This window comes from Echiichthys vipera (genome assembly GCF_963691815.1).
Source record: "Echiichthys vipera genome assembly, chromosome: 8".
Taxonomy (NCBI): Eukaryota; Metazoa; Chordata; class Actinopteri; order Perciformes; family Trachinidae; genus Echiichthys; species Echiichthys vipera.
Window position 1 is genome coordinate 4,377,799 of NC_139833.1, and position 17,816 is coordinate 4,395,614.

The 17,816-nt window shown below is 45.7% G+C and overlaps 1 protein-coding gene across 1 annotated transcript in view; it reads left to right on the forward strand.

Moving 5' to 3' along the window:
* Positions 1–17,816, forward strand: part of LOC310951098 (ubiquitin-conjugating enzyme E2 E2) — a 32,770-nt gene that overhangs the window by 11,112 nt on the left and 3,842 nt on the right. The window contains exon 3 of the mRNA XM_083919186.1: positions 12,993–13,125. Coding sequence (XP_083775312.1) covers positions 12,993–13,125 — 133 coding nt within the window. The remainder of the gene's footprint in view (positions 1–12,992; positions 13,126–17,816) is intronic.

Consider the following 17,816-nt stretch of genomic DNA (forward strand, 5'->3'; position numbering starts at 1 on the left):
TTATCTTGGATAAATAAGAGCACCCTTAAAAAAAGGCCATAAGTCAGGAAGAAATATGCAATCTGGAAGAACAAAAACATGTCGCCTGAAGATAAATAAACATGTCTTTATAGCTGATCCAGGAGCAGAAGGAGATTAAAGCATCGACAGTGTCGGGCTGGGTCCTGCTGACTGCTTCTTCTTCTTCTTCTTCTTCTTCTTCTTCCTCTTCCTCTTCCTCCTGCTTGTGCACCTATGAAACATCTGCTGGAAATAATTCCCTCCCTGTGAAAACCAATCTGCCCTCGTCGTTTCTTCTCCTCACACAAAGTTTTGAGCGGAAAATAAATAAATCTGCCCGTAGAGAGCGACGGTAGCACACGCTTCTCCCTCTGACACAGGCCCCGAGTTTAATTCATCCTTAATGTTTTCCACTGCGGCACTTGTTTGACATCAAACACGGCCTGCCTTGATTCATGTGTGTCATTGAATTCTCAATGTCCTCATTTGTGAGTTAGTTTTTCTGGCAAACACTCGCCCAGAATGTTATTAATGGGTTTGCAGGGAAGCCGAGCGTGAAGAGCAGCGTGTGGACAGCTTGTGGTGGAGTGTTGCCATTGCACTGCCGCTTTCACAGAGGCAGTTTAGGTCATCGAGAGTGACTGAACGGTTATCTGACACGAAAGCAAACGGGAGGATCTTTTTGGCAAGCGAACAAAAAAAACAGTAACTCACAAGTAAACAATTTGCATGAGTTCCCATTCCTCCTGTGAGATCTCCGAACCTGATAGATTCCTCCCTGAAGTCACAAATCACAGCTCCCGCCAAGACGCTCTAAACTGTCTTAATGACGTATTTGTAGTCTGGGGGGACAAAATGTTAACACCCTTAATGTCTTCTTGCGAAAGTGAAATGAAGAATAACCGGTGAATAACATCCCGGAGGAATGGCCTTTTCTCTGTGCTGATTAGTTTAACCTGCAGCTCAGAAAAGATCTTGTTGCATTCCCCCACCTGCAAACCTGAGGGCTAATGTGCTGTCAAGGGAAAAGACCAACGCGAGATCAGGCTCCACCGCAGATCTGGCAGCTCAGCTTGTTCTGATCACTGACCTTTCGGTAATAAGCCCGTTCCCTCGGCCACAGGGCCAAATGGCTGCCCGGGCTGCCTTTGTGGAGGGAGGCTGAAGAGAGTCTCTAATTATGGCTGAATAGACTTTGGTGCAGGGCTGAGGAATTAAAAATTTAAATACTTACATTGTATTTTAGGGCTGCAGCTATCAAATCTTTTTGTAATCGAGTATTCTGACGATTATTCCATCGTTTAATCGAGTAATGGGATAAAAAACAATCATTCTGCGTAAGAATTGGTTATAATTTGTGCCTTTTTTGCAAAAAAACATTGTCTGGAGTCCTATTTTGTGTGGTAACCTAACAAGGTTGTGCGTGTGTGTGTGTGTGTATTTGTGTGTTCACATGAGTGTGGGGGGAGGGGCGAGATGTATGTGTGTTGGAGGCAATACACTCACAATTTAACATGAATTTGAGATGAGGTTTAGTGTTCAAACAATTCAAAGTATAAAATGCCATAACGCGCAAGATAGGAATTCATGCATCGAGGCAGAGATTTTGCCTCGATGCATTTTTGTAATCGAGTTACTCAAGTCATGGTTTAAGCCCTGATTGTATTCCTGACTAACTTAGCTCATAAATTGCAGGAGGAAGCACTTTTTTAGGTACTTTCCTTCCCTGAAGCAGTGTTCCTGTAAATCGCTGGACTGTACACCAGTTTGAATGTCAAAGTAAATGTTTATAATTACCCCTCGACAAGGCACGCTCACACTATACTCTACAGAAAGCTACTGTCCACGTCAATTATGAGGCTCTTGTTTTTATTTTCTGCCAAATTGCGCCGCTTTCATGAGCTCCTCATTCACTGTGGGTTGTTGTGTCGTCCTTCACCCTGGTCAGAAATGCCTGGTTGGCTAAGTGATATTTTTTATGACTCATGATGTTGGGCTGTTTCCCTTATGCAAAGCCCGTGTGTGTGTGTTATGGTAATGATATACGCTCTGCATTATTCATTTTTAGCCAGAGGCTTACATTTGCACCGCATCAGACGCCGGCTGCATGTCGCAGCTCAGATGCCGTGGAGCAAAAATGCTTACCACATCAAAATCTCTGTTGTGCCTCAAAAGCATCGCTGAATTAAAAAAAGGACGACTGAGGAAAATAAACAGATCCCTCGCTTTGTTAATGCGACTTTTACCCTCGGTGAGGACAAACTTCCTGAGGGAAAGGCCGGTTCTTCAAACCTCTCTTTAGAAGTACACTTCCTCAGCTCAACACTGACTGCTGTTTACTGTGGATTGATTCAGCGCAGCGTGCAGGGTTGCCCTCCTGTGAGAATAAAATTGTGCTATTCTGATCGACTTAGGAAACATGCAGCCTCCTACTCAACCATTTCCCCTGTTGCTGGATAAACCATCCGGTCAGTAATTGCAGTGTTCATTGTACACGCGAACAATAAAAAGCCTGATTTAAAAAAAACACACCATGTCATTTGAGACAATAAAGACGAGAGCAGAGGAAGGAGGTGTCACCTCGGCCGCTGAGCTGCACAGTAATTGGTCTTGAGGCTCTTTCACGGTCGGGGGCAAGAAGATTGCTTCATTAAAGTTCCTCTTCTGATAACCGCAGCAGCCGCACTGATAGAAAAGAAGATCTTAACTGAACGACAGCGCCTCCAGGAAGAAAAAAGGAAAAAGGTGCCCGTGGGGGACCAACTGGAATGGCGAATAATGCAGATAATGGCTTTATTTGTGCATGGAGGTATTCACAAGCTCCAAAACATACTGATGCACATTCAATTACTGGTTTACTTTGCTGTTTTATTCATCAGCCCCTCGGTGCGGTTCTTGGCTCAGACGGCTGTTTACCTGCTCACGGGGTGACAGGCTGCTTTGGGAACACACTGGGGTGTGCTCAGTGGTGTCTTTGTGTTTAGTGTTTTCACCAGTAGCCTTTAATGTTGTTATATTAAAGTGATATCTTTGTGATCTTTTAAATGTAAGCCCCTTTCACACATACACTGCAACCCTGAACTTATCTAGACATTATCTGGATTAGCTTTACGTGACAACGCAAATGTCTGAGTCAATTGGACCGGACATTAAACAGATTTTACCCTTCAGCTCCCAAAATCTGTAATGTCCAACTGAGCCCATGTGTGAGTAAAGCGGCTCATTGTGCAGAGAATTCACAGTGAGTGGGTGGGTGTTTCTATCATGCAGCTGAAACGAAACCTCATTCATTCATCTTCAACTGCTTGTCCCTATCGGGGTCGCGGGGAGATGGGGCTGGAGCCGATCCCAGCTGACATCGGGCATGAGGCGGGGTACACCCTGCACAGGACGCCAGTCTATCACAGGGCACATAGAGACAAACAGAGACAGACAACCATTCACACCTACGGGCAATTTTAGAGTCATTAATGAACCGAACACCTGCACGTCTTTGGACTGTGGGAGGAAACCGGAGAACCCGGAGAAAACCCACGCAGACACGGGGACAACATGCAAACTCCACACAGAAGGGCCCCTGATGATTTGAACCAGGAACCCTCTTGTTGTGAGGCGACAGTGCCAACCCCCACGCCACCGTGTCGAAACCTTAAGAATTCAAATATCTGAGGGTGAAGTTAAAGTGTCATTTACACAAAAACACCAACGAAAGTGTCGTACTGGAGAGACGACAACATTTGGGAACTGGGCCGACAGTAAAATCGCCATTGAACAAATTCAGTGGAAAGCAAGAAGCTCGTTGACCAAATTACCAACTATGTGACCACGGCTTAGTCCGCATCATGTTCTGCCTCCTGCCTCCTGCACGCTCCACGCCACCCCCACCCCTCAACCTTAACCAAACTGATTATCTCTAATAGGTGAGAATACATCTGACACAATCTCCTGTTGTGTGCTACGCGTGTGAAAGGACCTGATTCTCCCGATGTTTTCCAGAGTTCATATGAGAAAATGGCTTTAACGTATCAAACACACCTTTCAGGCTTGAAATGTGGCTGTAAAGTGTGTGTGTGTTTCTCCTGCCACAGAGCAGCTGCTGTAAGCTTGGATTCATGTCTCTTACAAAGAATTCCTATAGGGGTAATTTTAAATGGTGATAAAAAAAACAACCCCCTGCAGCATTTAACCACTGCCTCTCTGTATGCTCAGTATGTTCCAACCCGTCAGAGTTATTACCAATATGTGTTACAGCAGTCTTTGGAGATCTTTGTCATAGGATCTAAATTCACCCGAACATGTTTGTGTTTGTGAAATCAATATCAGTATCAGCTGCAAAGCAAGGCAGCGCAACACATCCCTTTGAAAGCATGCAAATGTTTCTTGACAGTTTTCTGAAAAAAGGGGTTTTGGTCTGTGGTTCCCTTATAAGGCCAGAAGTTTCACAGATTACCCAACAGCACCAGAGACTCCTTACATGCCTGTGAGTTACACAGTTACAGTTTAATAGAGTTGGACAGGGAGTAAAAAAATGAACCTCCTCTGCATATTCTTGAACTGTGGAGGATGAGCCTACTGTGAATGAACTGTTGCCAGTGCCTACAGTCCTGAGCTTACAAGACTAAGGGCGCACTCCCACTGTCCTTCCGCACCGCGCCCCGGGCTTTAGGGTACTTGTCCCGCCCTCCCTCTCCCCCCGCTGGCCAGCCTGTTTATACTCTCACTACCTGGGCCTCGCGCAAAATCCTTCTTGCCTGTCCATACGTCATCACGCCTTAACACGTCACACGCATTGATGACGTCATGGCGATGCGTGGCTTTGTTTCCAGATCTTTCCATAGACCTCTGAGTTTTTGTGCGTCTTGTCGACTGTTTTTGAATATTTTCATCGACCAAATCTGCAGTAAACACTCATGTCCGCACATGGTCCGTCTTTTTTGTTTTCTATGTTCGAACAGACGCACATAAAATGACGTGAGAGCCGCCGTAGGCGTCGTGCTCGTACACGTGCGCACGCTCGTGCTCGTACAAACATGTGCAAACGCGCTCTACAAAAGCCCACCTCTCTCAGACGGCTGGCTGCAGCTATGCACGGAGCGGTTGCACTCACACTGGTCAAACGAACTAGGCTTTACCCGTAAAACCTGTTTTGGCCCGGTGCGGAAGGACAGTGTGATACGCCCTAAGCCCCTTTCACACCAAGCTCCAAGGAAGTGCACTGGACTTTGAAGCCATTTTGACATAGTGGCTATTACAACTTTCCTGTCCGTCACACGATGCAATCGGGCCCTGAAAGCGATTTTCCCATTGAAAGAGACATCTGTAAATCATTGGATCATTTTTTTAGAGCGTCACAACCTCAATGGGGTTAAAATCTGGATTTTATTCATTCAGTCCAATAACATTTATGAAGTCCAGAGCAGCAGCACGATTAAATAATTTAATCCCTATTCAAGGCAGCAGAGCACTGCACGGGAAGTAGCCGGTTGGGCCCGTGTGAGTCTCTAGGGCGCCCAACAGTTAGGAAGCATCATCTTGGTATTGAGACTTGGGAATTGAACTTATTCTGCTTCGTGCACCACTGAGCTGCTTTCATGGGAATGAATGGGGCTCCACCTTGAACACTGTAACCAGTTCTCTTAATACATCCATGTTTCACACATGAGCTGCAGACCTGAAATTATCGAGACATTGCCCAGCAGGCCTATACGTGAGAACGCAAATGTCAAACGATTCAGTTGGACTGAGCATCAGAGTTTACCCTGCCAGCTCCCTGGTGCAAAGGCTGTCTAATCTCTGAGTGAGCCCATATGTGAATCCAGCCACTCATTCTCCATTGTGTTCACTGAGATTGAATGGGGTGTGATGATGATGTTTCTATGGCGCCGTGTGCGGCCAACACTCAAAAAAAAAAACATCTGTGAATACAGCAAAGAAAATGTCTAACTGGAGAGACGAGGAGATTTGGGAATTTCTAGCGTAAGGACCGATGGCGAATTCAAGAAATGGCCGGAGACTTCGTTGTTTGTGACCAAATTTAGAACAAGCTCCACCTGCGCTGCCTCCTGCTGCTCTACCTGGCGCCCCTCCTTGCCTAAACCAAATGGAGTATCTCCAGTTGTGTACATTTGTGAATGAGAAACTCCCGACTATCTGATTCTCCTGACACTGTCTGGGGTCTTTGAAGTCCTACTGGGGTCCTCTTTGGAGCTCTTCTAACAGTGGACATGTGACTGTATTTTTGTCTAAATGAAAGTTTCTTTTCAGACTTAATTGCTACCACATGCACTCATTTAGGGCGCACTCACACTGTCTGTCCGTACCGTGCCCCGGGCTTTAGGGTACTTGTCCCCCCCCGCTGGCCACCCCTCACACTACCTGGGCCTTGACGAATACTTCTTGCTGCCTATACGTCATCGCTTTGTTTACAAATCTTTCCATAGACCTCAGAGTTTTTGTGCGTCTTGTCGACTGTTTTTAAATATATTCATCGACCAAATCTGCAGTTAACACTCCACCTCCGCATCACACCAACGTGAACCTTTCACCGCCATTGTTGTTGTTAAATGTCTGCGCGTGCTGGCCGCACCTAGGCGCGGAGCGGTTGCACTCACACTGGTCAAACGAACTAGGCTTAACCCGTAAAACCTGTTTTGGCCCGGTACGGAAGGACAGTGTGAGTGCGCCCGTAAGGTACACAAGACCCTACAGCGGTGGTGTTGACTCTTGCCTTCTTTTATAGTGGTTGCTTTTCTTTTTGTCTTTGATGTAAGAACTTGAGTGTATTCTGGTTTGTCACTGCTCTGGAGTTTTGGCTAAATCACCAAAATTAAATCTGTTATCTATCTAAAATAACGTTTGACAATTTTCCTCATAAAGAAACAAAGAAAAGTATTTTTCCCACACCCTAAATATGATCAGAGTAGATGAATCTACCAATGAATTCCCCTGTGAGTGGCACAGGCGTATCTCATGACTACATCTCTTTCATCAACTTAACCTGAGCCCTGATGTCTGTGGGAATTGGCTCTGGGTGACAAGATAGGTTAGTGATTTTGCTGCGATTAGTCCAGCTCTCATACTGCAAGATACGAGGAAGGTTATCTTTTTGCATTGGCACCAATCTGCAGATTGCCCTCTCTATGAAATCAGGCAAAACGGATGATTAAATGGGCAGAGGACACCCTGGCCTCACATACTGCACTGTATCATGGGGCGGAAAGGTCATTCAATATATATGGAAATTATTACCACTGTCTGTGATTATGAGGCACAGCTTGGATAGTTTACAGGAAGTGAGAATGAAAGATAAAAATGACAAAGTAGGTCTGTGGTAAAATGTTCCTTTTTATATTTGAAGAGGTAGAAACCATTTTCCCAATCCACCGGCTCTGAAAACTGTCTCGGTGCAGTCTCTGGGTTTCAAAGTGTCCAATCTTTCTCAGCCATGTGTGCACTGATGAGCCTTTGTCGAGGTGAAGCACTGAGCAAGGTCAGTGTGGGAAGCAATTACTTGCTCCCTCACAGGTTCCTCAAACACCACCCTGTGCCTGAATCATGGTGACGAATACAGGTTGGTGTTGATTCTACATTTAGCGGAGACTTTGAACTGTTGTTTCTAGTAGAAATAATAATCACAAGATGTACTGTAAGGGAAGAAAGAGACCAGTGTGAGTCTGTGGTTAAACAGTATCCTGGTTCTCTGTTGCAGAGGAAGCTGCCCAGCTGTCAGAGTGGGCTCCTACATGAGTGTAATCTCTGAGGACAGGGCAGTGGCAAGACTCTCACGGACACCCGCACCCTAATGTATCCCAGACCCTTGAAACAAATGACCCAAATACCCACTGAATCGAGGCATTTGGCTGAAAGTGCACTGCAGATGTAGTGTTACTTACACAGGGGTTATTATTATTATTATTGCAGCCTCCAACAAAGCCCATAAGCAGCACTGTCACACTAGCGGACGCCACGTATTTGTGCTGAGCGGATCTGTCTGCTTGAAGACAAGATATTTTTTTTCCGCAGAGGGAGAAAAAAAAAGACAGAAGTGACACCGAATATTTATCCGACTTTCGCTCTCAGTTCCGGGGCTTCTGTGTTAGATTATCACGGGTTCGCACTTCATAACGCCTTCATTGACTTCACATTGGTTCAATGGTGCTGAGCTTTCAAAGCACCAATGAGGAGTGTGCAGTCAAGCATGACAAGACAAGGCCCCGAAGAAATGTTGGTCTGAAGTTGCTCTGGCAGAATTAAAATTCACATAATGCCTCGATTACTCAGTGATTACTGGGGATTGAATGTGTCAGTTGGAGAGCACAGCATTCTGCAGAGCTGTTAACCAGGGTCAAGGAATCATTGACTATTTAACTCCTGTCATTAAGTGTGCATTAATTAAAGCCCGGCGCACCTATCGACACAACTCGAGCTTCCTTGAAACGTCCACACCTCTCACCTCTCCAAAAAACTAATGGCCAAGCGAGAGACTGTCAGATCCTGAATGAGCTGGCTCTCAACCAGCTGCAACAAAGCACCACAGGAACGCCTGAGCCGGTGGGGGGAGGAGGAGGTCTCCAAGCAACAGCCAGGGGTGGCATGCACATTGAGCTATTGACTTAGCCTTTATCCACAGCATTTGTGTGGTTGTCAGATCCCCTACAGCAATCTCGCTCCAGAGGCAAAACCTCCGCCACGCTCGCTCACCTCTATTTTTCTATCATGTCCAAGTTATTATCACGGCTACAAACTCATCAGCCTCAAAAGGAAATGAGAGTCTGCGTCCATTGGAGATTTCGCGAAAAGAATAGTCGGCTGTCAGGGAAGCTTTTGAATAACGGGGAAGTGATGGAAGTGTTACCTTGAGGTGTGCGTGCGTGCATGCGTGTGTGCGTGCGTGCATGCATGTGTGTGTGTGTGCGTGCGTGCGGTAAACAGATGGGAGATTGCCTAGAGCAAGGAAAATAAGCTGTCTATATGGTTCTACAGCAGGAAATGCAGAAAGTAATGTTTGAAGAGTTGGAGAGGGATCACAACAAATCCAGCTGATATTTCTATCAGTCAGTCAGGATCACGTTTGCCCGATAACAAGGCAAACAGGACTTTATTGAAATGAAGTAGTTTGCACAACATGTCGTGTTTATGGCTGTTCTGAACGGCCACACTCAAAGAGGTGGTGAAAAGCCATCCGTCAGACAGGAGAGAGATGAAATACTCAAATACTCCAAATATGGAGATAAAGGTGGAGGCTTTTAGAGAGTCTTTCTTTCAAAGCATTCATAGTGTTGCACTCTTTTATGGATAGAAGTGAGTTTGTTCAGAATGGAGAAAAGAGAGCTCGGGAAAGAAGTGAAACCTTTGCCTACACACATCTCCACATCTGGTTGATCCGTTGCATGCAGAGGGGGCATGCTTGTCGAATTGAAGCACACTGACAAAAGGCTCTTAGTCTTGAGACATGAAATATAATCCGTGAGGTCCAGTTAAAGTAATAGATCGGTGCATCTGAAGGTGTTTCAGATGCACAGCCCTTTTAATAGTCCTCAGAGACAGGATTTTACAAAGTTAGCACAAAGTTAGCACAGCGGCAACTGTTTAATCTTTTGAACACAAAGAACTTGAAGTAAAACAGAAATGCAGAAATGCAGCATTCACGCTGCAAAGTAGTCCAGCAGGAGTGTGCGCTTGCAAAAATTAGATTGGCCACCTCTGGATGGCTGCAGCAAAACTTCAGCTTCGGGCGAGCTTCAAGCTACAGCCCTGCTGTTTTTGTATGTGTTTACACCCCTGTTGTGTCATCAGTTGCATTTACATGCACATCAGTAACCCCAAAAATGGCCTTACCCTGGTTAAGGTAATGATCAGGTTATTGAAGTTCCCCCAGTATAAATAAGTCTAATGGCCCCCTACTGTACTCCGGTATAGTTGGGGGCGCTCCGCAAACATACAGCTGACCTGAATGCAAATTTTTTCCAGTTCACTTTTGACAAAAACATAAGTGTGGAGAAAACGTCCGACTTTTGGACACAACAGCGACAGAAGCGGGTCTTCTTGGTAGTGATGTTTCTTGCCATGGCGAAGTACTCCCTCGGTTTGAAGGCAACACTCTTCTGTTGTTGTTTTCACGTTTTCCGTTGCTTCCTGGTTTATTCTATTTCCGGGTCAAAAGCTACCGCCGCGGATTGGGGAGCATGCGCAGACAAGAAACCCAACAGCAATCCGGGAATGGTGTTTACATGCATGAATAATCTGGGAACTGAAAGAGTTCTCTAGGTCTGTAAACCAGGGGATGAGAACTCAGGTTTTACCCGGGGTACGGTGTTTACAAGGTGTGTAAAAAAGAAACCGGGGTAAGCCCTTAACCTGAATATAATCAGGTTTTTAAACTGCATGTAAACGCACTGACTGTAATGGTCTCATTCAAATAAAGGTGCTGCAGCTGTTCTGAATGCAGCCTTTGACAGTCACCTAATTGATCATTAGGATGTCAGTCGACTGAAATGAATGTTATTCATATTTGTGTAAGTAATTCAGTAAGAAATGACATGAAAAGATGTCTCTTTGATAGGCACCCGATCTAAAGAGCCCATTAGCATTCATGTGCAGAGGCACAATAGGGACTAATAATAATAATAATAATACAGTTGGACACATTAATCAGTCAGTCAAAGAGCTCCTGTGTGTTTGAATCAGTCAAGGACAGCCCGTCAAGTCGGTCATTTATTGAACAGAAAACGTATTTTGGCAACCTGACATGTTGTGTCAAAACTCATCCTGTTGCAGCCAAGGCGTGATGGAAATATCGATTCCCTCTGCTGTAATTGAACGTCTGTAAAATAACACGACAGAAGAATGTAGGAACAGCTGAATGTGGCCACCAGTTCGCACTGCGGTTCACCCTCACTTTATACTGTTATGACAGGCTTTCCAAGCACAAGTAACTGCTGGCTATCAGATGTCAACATCTGTCTCTGTGTGCCTATAAATCCTTGTATTTAGAGGTAATTTCCTGTAGTTGGTTCAGATCGCGCTTTCTCTCCGACCGAAATGCAACACACTTTTGTTTGGACGAGAAGAAAAACCTGCTCTGGTCGTTATAGAGGTAGAATCCATTTCGCCAAATTACAATTAAACCAGTATTTTGAAGAAGAAGAAGAATTACTTTATTTATCCGCACGGGGAAATTTAGTTTTTTCACTCTTATTATTAATCATGTTACACACACACACACACACACACACACACACACACACACACAGGACATATACATGCAATTAAGGAGAGATGTTAGAGTGAGGGGGCTGCCAGTGACCAGCGCCCCGTGCAGTTGGGGGTTAGGTGCCTTGCTATACAGCACCTCGGCAGTGCCCAGGAGATGAACTGGCACCTCTCCAGCCACTAGTCCACACAGGGACTTGAACCAGCGACTCTACGGTTCACAGCCAAGTCACCTATGGACTGAGCTACTGCAGCCCCAATTCTCCATAACATGTTAAATGTGACAATGTGAAATTGACAACGTTATACAGCCAGCACCCTCCGTGTGTGTGTGTGTGTGTGTGTGTGTGTGTGTGTGTGTGTGTGTGTGTGTGTGTGTGTGTGTGTGTGTGTGTGTGTGTGTGTGTGTGTGTGTGTGTGTGTGTGTGTGTGTGTGTGTGTGTGTGTGTGTGTGTGTGTGTGTGTGTGTGTGTGTGTGTGTGTGTGTGTGTGTGTAAGTCATCCATTACCGCAGCACGAGTTTAAGTATTAGGTTTAAAAAAGACAAGTGCTCCGTACGCTTCCACAGCACCCAGCATGGTCACTTTTATACTCTTTGCTTTTGTTGTTTTATTTTCACTCTTACATAATAGATTCCCTTTGTGCCTGAAACAACACACGTCCAGATTGGCGAGTGTATTTTGAAGAAATTCCCCCGAGGAGAGGGTAATCATAATTAGCTAATTAAAGAAGGCTTAAGAGAGGGGCAGTGTGGACGAGTGGCAAAGTCGATTAGTGCAAATTTGCATGTGTTGATACTGAAGGAGGAAGGAAACGTCTTATTTCTATTTATGAAGAATGATCTGTTTTTCAAGGGCGCGCTCGGAGCCAGATGCTGCTTTTAACAGTGGGCTCTTTGAGGTTATTACACAGGAAATCTCCGTCTGTGATTATTGGTTCATGTCAGAATAAAAGTGAACAGAAACACAACAGCCTTGAGTGAAAGCAAACCGTGCGTGCGTGCGTGTGTGTGTGTGTGTGAGGCAGTTCGCGTACACACATTTGCGAGCACATCTGCCAGAAAGCTAAGGGTTGGCGTTAAACACCGTCCCTGGTAATTACATGAAATCGGAGGGATTGTTCATTGTCCCAGGCTTTGTGATCTGGACATTGTCCCGGTCTCTTCCTGGCTCCGTGCCAGCTCAGGGTCTTACCACAAACAACAGTGGGGGGAGGGAGCCCGTAATATGGAAATGGCATTAATTACCGGGCCTATACAACAGATGTGACCTTCAGCCTCCACTTCAGCATAAATACTCATCTCATGAATGGAAACTGGCTCCAGTATGGAATCATTTTCTCACCGGGAGCCCTGTAAACATCTCCTTTCTTATCGTGGGGAAGACTTTCTTTCAATCTTTGGTTTTACCTGACACTTTAAACTGGTTCACTGTGTCTACGTGTGTGCGTGTGTGTGTGTCAGTGTGTGTGTGTGTGTGTGTGCTTCAGTAACTCCACTCCCAATAGCAGGTGATCTAATCTTCGAATCAGAATTTTGAAAGATAATCTAAATCCTACTAAAATAGCCTTGAACTAAAAACAACTCAAACCTCCACGGCTTCGGCTTCGGCATCGCCTCGAATCTCAATCATTAACTTGTCAGAAGCCGGCGTTTTCCGCCTGAGCTGCTCTTTCCCCCCAAACCTCCGTCGGCCCGCTGGCAGCTTGAACACCAGACTGTTCGATTCCAACGCGCTGCGCTGATTAACATATTAACAAGTCTTTTGTTTCAATCTTTCTAGCGCTGGCCCCAAAGGAGACAACATCTACGAGTGGAGGTCGACCATCCTGGGACCCCCGGGCTCCGTGTACGAGGGAGGCGTCTTCTTCCTGGACATCGCCTTCACGCCCGACTACCCCTTCAAACCCCCCAAGGTCAGCCGCCTGTAGACAGAACTGGTATTATACTTGTACATGTTCGGGCAGCTGACAAATGATCAACTCCCTGTACAGTCTGTCAAAGTTTAGAGAATATATGTATATGGGTCATTTATCATTTGATTGTGAGACACACACCGTATGACTGCACATTTTCTTCCATCTTAGACGCACAGTCACTTTATATGTAATATTTTTCATGCAGAATCATTTCCAGTTACATGTGGGCTGTCATTACCAGCAAATACTGGAACTCTGTACTTTTAAGAGCACTGACCAAATGATGTCGGTGCTACAGATTACTGATTCACGTTAAATCAGTCGGTGCCAAGTTTTGGTGGTTAGCTCTTTCCTCTGCGTGTTTGACAGAGTGTGTGTGCCAGCTTTGACACACACACACACACACACACACACACACACACACACACACACACACACACACGAAGAAACTGCGTCATACCGGCAGCTTGTTCGAGTCAGGGCAATGGGTCGCAAGTGTGGTTTCAAGACCCCACGCAGACAACGCTCGCTGCTGTAAAACAAAACCTAGTTCTTCTATGCCCCGCTGACAGACTGGTGGGATGAGTTTGGGAGGGGAGAGGGAGGCGGTTTTATTTTGTGTGTAGTATCGTCAAGCGTCAAGAGGTCTTTATTGTCCCCGGAGGGCAATTTGCAGTACAGTCAACAACAGTAAAAAGCACAATAATGACACATACGATGACAAAGAGCTAATGATTAAAAGAGATGGAATACACAACGACATGAGTGACATGGGACAACAGTTAACAATCATCGATCAACAAAGTGCAACAGAGCCTCACTGAATACAAACTGGATACAAATACAGAGTTAAAGTGACCGCAGTGCTGTTAATTGTTAAGAAGGCCAACAGTCACTGGGACCCAGGATTTTCTAAAACACGCAGTCCTGGATCCGGGGAACATTAAGGGTGCACTCACACTGTCCTTCCGCACCGCGCCCCGGGCTTTAGGGTACTTGTCCCCCCCTCCAGGCCCGTTTGTACTCACACTACCTGGGCCTCCGCGAATGCTTCTAGCTGTCCATACGTCACATTGTTTTAAATGTCCGCACATGGTCCCTCCTTCTTTTTTCTATGTCCCAACAGGCGCACATAAAATGATGTCAGAGCCGCCGTAGGCCTCGTGCTCGTACACGTGCGCACACTCATGCTCGTACATGTGCAAACGCGCTCTACAAAAGCCCACCTCTCTCAGACGGGCCGTGGATGGCCAGCTGGCCACAGTTATGCGCGGAGCGGTTGCACTCACACTGGTCAAACGCGCTAGGCTTGACCCGAAAAACCTGTTTTGATCCGGTGCGGAAGGACAGTGTGAGTGCGCCCTAAATCTCATCTATCTCAAGTGTTTTAAATAAATATCAACATGTTTTAAGTAAAGAGGATAAATAGATTTGGGCTCATTTTCACAACTGAACTGACATTTTTGTTATAACAGAGGGGAACAAAAGGTGTCAAATTCCGGATATCGATAAAATGACACGATCGCATTTGAACGGTACCCAACTCTACTGACCACTTGATGAATTATTCCAATATTCACCGTATTATACTCGCTTCAACTTCATTTTTTCAGTTCAGAATCAGTGTGTTGTTGTGGTAGGGAGTGATGGGACAGTGCAGCACAGACAGCAGCGCTTGGTCAAGTATAACCATCAACAGCGTGTAATTATTATATAGCTTTTTTTTTATTTTTGCCAAATCTTTGTAACAAACGTTTCGTGGCCTAGTGCTGCTTCAAATGATGGATAGGTGGACTGATACGGCGTGACTTTTATGCATGTCGACGACAGCGTAACGGGGGAAAGTGAGGTAGTAGAGGACATTAAATCACACTGGTGTCATGGTGGTTGTCCAGGCTCAGCACTGCAGCTCTTAGACTCTCTACAGCTTGGTTTGCACTTTTCTTCACTTCCTTTTTTATGAGGAATCATCGTGATTTTGAGCTCAAAGTGCGTCTTGTGCCAGATCCCGAGCTGTCCAGCGCTGCGGCGTCTTCTTGTTTCTATGTGACGTTTCCTGCAGGGTACTTGAGTGGATGTCATTATTGAACATGCACACTGTCCAATCTCTCTTTAGTTTGCAGTGCACCCTATTACCCTTTCACTTGGCCTTCATTTTCTCTCCCCTCTCCCTGTTATGGACACCCCTCCCCATGCTCTCGCTCTCTCTCTCTCTCTCTCTCTCTCTCACTCTCACTCTCACTCTTTGTGCCGTGTAACCACCAGCTCTGTGTTTGACAGCAGACTCAAACAAATCCACAGGCTCCGGCCCAGCTTTCTGTTGCCAGAGGGACTTGAGTGTTTCCTCCCCCTCCATACCTCCTACCCCTCCGACACACTGTGATCTGCAGCCAAACCCCCTACACACACACACACACACACACACACACACACACACACACACACACACACACACACACACACACACACACACACACACACACAGACACACACCAAACCCTTCGGCCTGTAGCTGCCATACACTCCCTCACTATAGAAACGCTCCAGTGAAGCTCAGTTGTTGAATGCACTCAGACTTAAGGCTCTGGAGTTTTGGACCCACAATCCAAACTCGCCTTTTTAAAAATCTCAAGGCTCTTAAAGAGAAACAAGAGCTGACAAGTCGGCCAGGTGGATGCGTTTCTGTTTCTGAACTCGCGCCAGAAGAGGAGCTCTGTGTCTGCAGAGGCGTAGGGGGCGGAGGTGGAGGTGGAGGGGGTGGTTATTTATAACGTCCTGCACCCTGTGTTTTTTTGGGGGGGAATGCCAAGGCTCATTAGAGGTTTCCTCTGGAGGGTCAAGAGGGCCAGATGCTGGTGATTGGACCAGCATGGGCCAACAGTGGTGTCAAGTGTCAGAACCAAACAGATGTCAAGCTCAAATCTGAGCTGAGACAGAGCACATGGACGCTGGTAGATTGGATGTCGAGGGTGTTTGAGGTTTAGCACAGTTTCAGTTTCAGTTTCAGCATAAATCGAGGTGACACTAGTGCACATGCTCTGGGTCACTGTTTGAGTGTTTGTGTGGCTCTAAGAGGCTGTTTACTGCGATGAGTAAAGGAAGTAATTTACACTTTGATGCTTGGGTCCAATATTCAAAGCAACAACACAACTGTTGTTCTGATTCCACACCATGCTGCCCCCTGTTGGTCGGACTCGTTCAGTAAAACAGGATGAGGAGTGGAGGTGTGACTCGAGATGAGATGGAGGGATTGCTGTTTCTAAGCCATCAGAAAACAAAATAATATATGTTTAACTGGCTGCAGAAGAACACAGTCATGATATATATTGTATATTTGTGGCTACGTGCACATCCAGCGACAGTGACAAATGGTGTTAAATGGCCCTCAGGGGAGCAATCAAGTGAGCCAGCTCCACCGGTGCTGATGCTGATGCATGAGTGTTAATGTGAATAAAGGAGGAAGAAGGACAGGAAAGGCCCACAGCAGACTGTAAATGTCCTCCATGTCGCACTTGTTATCACTCCCAGTTAGAACAAGCTTCACTTGGCAGACAGGCTTTCTTTAAGGTCTTAAAAGTCATTTCCTGGAGACATCCCCTACAGATAACATGCTCCTATTGGAGATTTTAACTGATCTTAACCCTTTCATTTTCTCTTTTCTGTGTCTGCATTAGGGAACGACCAGTATGGATATGTTCAGGGTCGATACCTATTTATTTTTCCATCAGCATTAGCCAGTGACCGATACGGACTGACCATTTTCTTGGGCTGATATTTGGAGCCGATCCTACTTTACTCCCTCAGTTTACATCAGAAAAATTACACAATGATGATCACAAATGTTACAAGTCTCAGTTTTATTTAAAAAGGAACCTTTATTGAATTTAAAATAGGGGTCTCCATCAACACGGAGCCGCCTGTGGACGCATGTCTGTAAATAATGCCGGGAATGGGTGAACACAGCAGCCCGCATCAGCCGATACCTAAAACCGCAAATTAATTAATACATTTTTTAAATTTTCTTTATTGTGATTTTACCAGTACAACAGAATTTACAGTACAATCCCTTAAAGTGCAGAAATAATTTAACATTAAAAGCATCAAATAGAATAGACTCGACCTTTAAAAGACACATTTAAAACGACAAGCTTACACACACACACACACACACACACACACACACACACACACACACACACACACACACACACACACACGCACACCGTAGCAGCTTAAGGAGACAAAAACAAAAACAGTAGATTGCAGAGACCCTGAGCATCATGTACCATCATAGGTAAAGGTATTTGCGGTGTTCAGCACTGTTATAGCTTTTGGATAAAAACTGTTCTTAGGTCTGTTAGTCCGAGCGTTTAGGGACCTGAAACGTCTAAAATAACTCAAAGTGTTGATGACCTGGGTGGGACGAATCCCTTTGAATGTTTTTAGCCCTACTAAGACAGCCAGAGCCGTACAGTTCTTCCAGGGTGGGGAGTGAGCAACCAATGATATTTGGGCTGTGTTAACAACCCTTTGGAGGGCTTTCCGCTCAGCCACTGTGCAGCTGGCAAACCACACACACACACACACACACACACACACACACACACACACACACACACACACACACACACACACACACACACACACACACACACACACACACACACACACACACACACACACACACA